Source organism: Chrysochloris asiatica, unplaced genomic scaffold (genome assembly GCF_000296735.1).
Source record: "Chrysochloris asiatica unplaced genomic scaffold, ChrAsi1.0 scaffold00033, whole genome shotgun sequence".
NCBI classification, from domain to species: Eukaryota; Metazoa; Chordata; class Mammalia; order Afrosoricida; family Chrysochloridae; genus Chrysochloris; species Chrysochloris asiatica.
Window position 1 is genome coordinate 11,714,224 of NW_006408551.1, and position 7,693 is coordinate 11,721,916.

Genomic DNA, 7,693 nt, shown 5'->3' on the forward strand with positions numbered 1-7,693 from the left:
ATATGTCCATGAGTATTGATGGTTGATACAAGAAGAATGAAGTCTTTGGCAACTTCAATCTTTTCTCCATTGACAAGAATGTTGTTTATTGGTCCAATGATGAGGATTTTTGTTTTCTTGATATTGAGATATAATCCATATAGAAGGCTATGGTCTTTGATCTTCATCAGTAAGTTTTTAAGTCCTTTTCACTTTCAGCAACAAAGGTAGTATCATCTGCATATTTCAGGTTATTAATGAGTCTTCCTCCAATCCTGATGCCACATTTTTCTTCATATAACCCAGCTTCTCAGACTATTTGCTCAGCATAGAGGTTGAATAAATATGGTGAAAGAATACAACCCTGTTGCATACCTTTCCTAATATTTAACCATTCGGTGTTCCCATGTTCTTTTCAAACAACTGCTTCTTGGTCCATGTACAGATTCCTCACAAGCACAATTAAGTGTTCCGGAATACTCATACTTAGCAATGTTGTCCATAGCTTGTCATGATCCACAGAATTGAAAGCCTTTGCATAGTCAGTAAAGCACAGGCAAACATCTTTCTAGTATTGTCATAAGAAATATGAGACAATAAGAAAAATTAGTTTTCGTCAATACATGCTAAAGTAAATAAAAATAAGTTAAAATTTAAAAGAAAAGTTGGTTATATAAGGAAAGTCTCTAAGCAAGAGTTTGATTCCAGATTACATTTTTAAAAATTTCCTGAGGCCTGAAGAAAAATGTCTGCCACGTAGCCTGTGAAAACTCTGGGTTTTTTTCCCTCTGTTTAATTCTAATATATACAGCTGTCCCATGAATTATATAATGTTATTGTTGTTATGTGTCGTGGAGTTGGTTCCAACTCATAGTGACCCTGTACAGGGTTTCCGAGGCTGTAAATCTTTATGGGAGCAGAAAGCCTCATCTTTTTCCTGCGGAACAGCTGGTAGTTTCGAACTGCTGACCTCGTGGTTCGCAGCCCGATTCGTAACCACTACGCTACCAGAGAGGTACAAATAATCCAAACTGGCATTCTAGCAGTTCCATAGGACTCCTGGTATGGTGTTGATTGACAGTTCAAATCCAGCAACTGCTCCTTGGAAACCCTATACAGGGTTACTATGAGTCGGAACTGACTGGAAGGCACTTAACAGCAACAACCTCATCACCACCTTTATCCATCCTTGCTTTGCCTATGTTGTTGTTGTTAAGTGCCGTTGAGTCGGTTCTGACCCATAGCAACCCTGTACAGGGTTTCCGAGGCTGTAAATCCTGATGGGAGCAGAAAGCCTCATCTTTCTCCTGCGAAGCGGCTGGTAGTTTCGAACTGCTGACCTTAAGGTTTGCAGCCCGATTCGTAACCACTACGCTTTGCCTATAGGTTGTTGTTGTTGTGTGCCGTGGAGTCAGTTCCGACTCAGCCACCGGTACAGTGTTTCCAAGACTGTAAATCTTTACGGGAGCAGAAAGCCTCCTCTTTCTCCCGCAGAACAGCTGGTAGTTTTGAACTGCTGACCTTGAGGTTAACAGCCCGATTTGTAACCATTATGCTACCAGAGCTCCATATATATATATGTATATATATTGTTTTGGTTTTGTTTTTACAAAGTATTTGTGTTGCAACATCTTGTCATTTTACAAACACTGCTTTCCAAATGCAGATTCAAACTATCTTACTGCCTATAATTGTACCATCAAGCACTTCTTGTATGGAGGTGTTGGTTTCTTCAGCTTCTACCTCTACCCTGAATCAGACTTAACCTTTCTCTTCTTCCTACTCAGTAGTTGGCGATATGTCTTAGACAAAAGTACAGCAACAGATTTTTCTGTTTAGTTGTCGCCTCACATTTATTTGGCACTTCAAACTTTATGAAGGCTTTTATTTTTATGTCCTTTATTTGAACAACAAAACTCTGGTTTTTTTAGTATGGCATTTATTCAACAAATATTTATTGATCGCCTACTGTGTGCCAGCCTCTAGAGGATGGGGAGGGAGGGGAATATAACTGAAAACAAGCCCAGGTCTTCTGGAACTTGAAGTGGGTGAGACAGGTTTATGGTGGGGTGGGGTGGGGCAGAATTTTGGTTTTCAGAAGGAGCTCTTTCAGGGGGTGCGGTGGCTCCAAAAGACTGGACTGCAAACCACAAGGTCTGAAGTTGGAGCCTGCTTTATGCTCTCCTGGAAAAAAATAAAATAAAAATTTTAAAAAGCCTCGGAAACCCTTTAAGGTCGTTATGAGTAGGCTAGCGTAGTGGTTTAGAGTTGGGCTGTTAGCCGTAAGGTCAGCAGTTCAAATCTACCAGCCGCTCTGAGGGATAAAGATGAGGATTTTTACTCCAGTAAAGATTTACAGTCTCGCTTTGAATAGACACAGATTTCACAGCACACAATCAATCACCACCATCACTTTGGATGATATGGGTTCTAAGATGAGAGTTTGGAAAACAGATAAGTTTTTATTCCCCATTTTACAGATAGGAAAATAAATGACTACTCATCAGTAGCTACTTTGAACAACTTTATGGAAGGATTTCAATTTAGAAAAAAATAAATAACAGGAAGTGGATGGCCACTAGTTCAAGGATTTGAGGAGGCAAAAATGAAGACGAAAAAGAGAACTAAGATAGATCCCAAAGGACTCAAACTGTTTACACCAAAATACAATTTAACACAAATTTCAGAGATACGCCAATGAGAAGTCGTGGACTCGGGTCAGTTGTCAACGAAAAGGAAAGGAGCTTCGCCCACAACTATGATAGGGAAGGGCCAAAGAAACGCACTCCCGACCCGGAACCCGGTCGGCCCCGAACACGGCTCCGCCCCCTCGTGGTTCGCCGCCTGGGTTGGCCAAGGCGGGGGCGGCGGCCGCGTTGCCCGGAAGTGCGGTTGACGTGTCCCAGCCGCGCTCGGAATTGTGGGCCACTCGGCTAATGGCGCCTGCGAACCTTGGGGGCGCCGGGAACCGGCACTGAAGCATCTTGCCAGGTTGGCTGGTGACGTCCGGTGTAGCCGGACCCCGCGGTAGCGGGAGGGAGTCGTTCGCCTTGGGGGCTCCTCAGCCAGAGCCGGCAGAGACTAGCGAGACGGAGCGACTACGGGGGCCGCCTAGGAGAGGACGCCAAGGAGTTGCGACGAGGCTGCGGGGGGCGCTCGGGCGCGCTCCAGGTTCGCAGCCCAGGCCCGGCGGAGCCCAAGAGGCGAGCTGGGGACGGACCGAAGTCGCCTGGAAGGAATTGCTCGTTGCCCCAAGAGCTCGTTTGCTTACTCAGGCATTGGCTCGGAGTTCGGGGGATCATGTCAGGCACCAACAGCCCCGAGGCAGTGAAGAAGCTCTTGGAGAATATGCAGAGCGACTTGCGGGCCTTGTCACTGGAGTGCAAGAAGAAATTCCCACCTGTCAAGGAGGTAAGCTTTGGGCGACGTCAGAAGACGCGGTGAGCACTCTTGGTCCTGATCGACCCAGTCCTTGTCCCCCTGTCGCCCGTGCTGATTTTCTTTCGTCCCTCACCTCCCAGCTTTGCGAGTTTGTGGGAGTTCCACAAGCGTTTTTAAAAATGATTTTCCTAGAGGGCTGAGGAGCTGTGATTTTTCTCTGCCCTCCTGGCCTCCAGATTAAGAGGTGTCTTTCGGGGAGTGAGCCGATTCAGGTGTATTGTACAGATGTCTTATATACATACCCTTTTTCCAAACTCAAAGCTTGGCCAGACGAGAATTGAAAAGCTGATGCCTTGGTTACCTAAAAGTTAATATCCATCTTCGTGGTGAAATCTATGTTCCACATTGTCAGTTGTGTGTCGCTCATTTGGAAACAGCTTTCCCCCTTGTCATGTGCAAATAGTTTAACTCTGTACCAGACTCATGAAGTATTAATAACTTTCCATGGCCAGTTAATTTTAGTACATTGAAGACCACAGTAAGCATATTAAAAGACTGTTAAGATCTGTGCTGCGCATAGTGGGAAATTTGAACTTGGACAAACAGATACCATCTGAATTTAAGTTTTGGCAAAGCATCTTACTTAACCTCTTTGTGCTTCAGTTTTTCTTTCAGCTGTGAAATAGGGCTACAGGGTTGTTTAATAAAATACCTATGAGAACATCATGAGAGCAAAAATGGTATTATTAGAAAAGCTTCAGTTAAGATGTACAAATTAAATTCCCCAAGTGTTTTCTGAATTGAAAATTTCAATGTTTGGTCACTGTTGTTTTTTGCTTTTCCTTACAGTGCCATCTTAATGATCTTAAATAACAACAACAACAACAACAAAAAACTGTTGAGTTTTTTTTTTTTCTGAATTCTGAAATCAAGATACTTGAATAATATATTTGTGAAAGCAATTTTATTATTTATTGTTTCTGTTTTATATACAAATTCCTATATAGTATTTCTTGAATAAAAACAAGCAAATGTTAATCCAACTATAGAAACAGATGTGCTGTTTTTGGAATTATAACAAGCCTATTAAAAGAACCTTTTAATAATTTTGAAGAAGTTGTTGTTAGGTGCCATCAAGTCAGTACCAACTCATACTGACCCTGTGTACAACAGAATGAAACACTGCCCTGTCCTGTGCCAACCTCACAATCACTGCTACTTTAAAGAAGTAGGCTGTTTTAACGAATTAGTCTGTTGGAAGAGAAATGCTTTCCTTTAGAAAATCTCAAGTCTTAATTTGAAATTTCAACACCAGTGTATACTGTGTACTGTTCATAGTCTTTAAAACTCACAAATACTGGACTTTCCTATAGCTATACTAATAAGAGTCCTGGTATAATGCTGTAGGATAAAGCACTGGACCGAAGGTTGGTTTGGACGTTCAAACTCACCAGCTACTATTTGGAAACCCTATGCAGAGTTGCTACAAGTTGGTAGCCCGTAACAATAGCAATAATATAGGTTTTTGTGGCTTGGCTTGGGAGTTAATTGCTATTTATTACACTTTTTCTAAAGGAAAGTATATTCAGCGTTCCAAACAGGTATCTTACAAACTTTCGAGATTGAACCCATTCCTAATTTGGGGATTTTTGATAAAGCTTGTTTTTTTCTTACTGGAACACTGTTTAAGAGATGTTTAGTAGTGTGCCTAGTCTTTGTGTGACTGTCTCTGGTTTTTAATTTTGTTGATATTAGATGCTCAAAAAGAATTTGGAACAAAAAGTCCTTGAGTCCTTAGCCACTGGCACTTGTAGTATGCTTGAGGCCTACTTTAGGATTGGGGAAATGATCTTGAGCGGTGTCACATATTTAAAACAAAATTGGACTAATTAGCCTACTAATAATGATTTTTTAAAGAAATAAGCCTTGATAATAAAGCCAAGAAATAGTTTTTTTTTTTTTTTATTAAACTTTCACTTACAATTAAATAGTAACACCAGATTGATACTTTTTTTGTTGTTAAATGCTGTCCAGTTGGTAAATAGTGACCCTGTATAGGGTTTCCAAGGCTTTTAATTCTTTGTGGGAGCAGAAAGCCTCATCTTTCTCCTGAGGAGTGGCTGGTGGGATCGAACCATTGATCTAGTGGTTCACAGTCCAGTGCATATCCTGTGTTTTCCTGAGTGCTAAGTCAACCCCAAATTGAGTCCTGATGTGATGCTGTAGGATAAGCACTGGACTGCAAAGTTGGTTTGAACCACAAGGTCGGTGGTTCAAACTCACTAGTGGCTTTTTGGAAACCCTATACACAATTGCTGGTAGGTCAGGACCTACTCTATGGCACTTAAAAATAACAAGTCAACTCTAAGGCAAAGCCTTACCATAAGAATAGGAAGTTTTCTTTCCATTTATACATTGTTTTTTTTAATTAATGTGCTCCCAGTGTGTTAAAGGAGCTCTGGTAGCGTAGTGGTTATGAATCGGGCTGCTAACCTCATGGTCAGCAGTTTGAAACTACCAGCTGTTCCGTGGGACAAGGATGAGGCTTTCTGCTCCCATCAAGATTTATAGCCTCGGAAACCCCGTACAGGGTCCCTATGAGTTGGAACTGACTCCACGGCCTATAACAACAACAGTGTCTTAAGTGTATTACCTGAAAAATACACATTCTAAACTATTTATAAGGCTATTCAAGAACCTAATATAATAGAATTTAAAACGTGTTCTAATTGCAAATGTCCTGTGGAAGGCATGACTGGTTAATTTGTAAATTAGGAAAAATTTAGTAAGATAAGTCTTTTTTTCAGATTTTCTAGTAATATCTTTTTTTGGACATTTTTTGATGTTGTTAAGTGCCGTAGAGTTGATTCTGACCCAAAAGACCCTGTATTGAGTTTCCGAGGAGCGGCTGGTGAGCTTGAACCTCTGACCTTTCAGTCCAAACCGACTTTGCAATTCAGTGCATTAATCCACAGGGCCACACTAGAACTCCTTATTGACCATAGTGCTTGCCTATAAGCCTGCCTTTTTTTTCTTTTTGCCTATAAGTCTTTTTTGAAAAAAATAAAAAATGTGATTTTTCAAAATTTCAAATCTGTCAGATAATTGAAGAAAAGAATCCTAATAAAGTAGTGTCTTATATACTGATACTTATTTCCTATGTTTGGATTGTTTTCTGTTTCTTACTTTTTCATTTTTAATACTAAGAAATTTAGGATGTAACAGCATAGGCTTGAGATGTGGTCAGAGTGTGTATAATTCTTGAGCTACTTCTGTTTTACAAAATAAAGCTCTGGTAGCGAAGTGGTTACAAATTGGGCTGCAAATCTTAAGATCAGCAGTTCGAAACTATCAGCTGCTCTGTGGGAGAAAGATGAGGCTTTCTGCTCCCATAAAGATTTACAACCTTGGAAACCCTGTACAGGGTCGCTATGGGTCGGAACCGACTTGACGGCACTTAACAACAACAACAATATCCAAGAAGAAGGGGCTCATTCTAGACCCAGGAAATAGTAGGTGGTTCTGGTGTGGCACTGTAGGATAAGCACTGGACTGCTAACCACAAGGTTGGTACTTCAGACCCACAAGTCACTCCTTGAAGCCCTGTACAGGGTTTCTATGAGTCAGAACCGACTCAATAGCACTTAAGTACTTAACAACAGTTTGTGTTCCACTTGAAATAAATATGCTAACGGTGGTTGGGAGCCATTAAAGCTTTGCAAAAGAAGTGCTAGTAGTCCCCAACTTACGATGGGTTTTCATTCTGCCAACTACTCCATTCTAAGTCCATTTGGACGTAAGGTGTAAAGTTTTTATTATTAATGCATTTTGTTATCAGTACCTGTATAAATCTGTTGTCTTTGGGGGTTAGAAATACTACATCTGAGAATGGTAATATCAGCATATTATGTGTTGCAACATCAGATGTAATACATGTTGTTAGGTGCCATGGAGTCCAGTCCTATCCTACAGTGTAACACCAGGACATAGTACTGACAATAAAGTGTATCCGATACAAGGATGTTCTTAAGTGTAGTTCATCAAACTTGTAAGCTGGGAACTACCTGTTGTTGTTGTTAAGTGCTGTCAGGTCAGTTCTGACCCATGGCGACCCTGTACAGGGTTTCCGAGGCTGTAAATCTTTACGGGAGCAGAAAGCCTCATCTTTCTCCCATGGAGCAGCTAGTAGTTTCGAATTGCTGACCTTAAGGTTCGCAGACTGATTCATAACCACTACACTTCTGAGATATCTGTACCTGGACCAAGAAGCAGTTGTTTGAACAGAGCGTGGGAACACTGAATCTTTTAAAATTGGGAAAGGTGTGCGACAGGG

The 7,693-nt window shown here is 41.2% G+C and overlaps 1 protein-coding gene across 1 annotated transcript in view; it reads left to right on the forward strand.

The window, feature by feature from the left end:
* Positions 1-3,261: 3,261 nt before the first annotated feature.
* Positions 3,262-7,693, forward strand: part of MON2 (MON2 homolog (S. cerevisiae)) — a 179,294-nt gene continuing 174,862 nt past the window's right edge. The window contains exon 1 of the mRNA XM_006859606.1: positions 3,262-3,390. Coding sequence (XP_006859668.1) covers positions 3,280-3,390 — 111 coding nt within the window. The 5' untranslated portion in view covers positions 3,262-3,279. The remainder of the gene's footprint in view (positions 3,391-7,693) is intronic.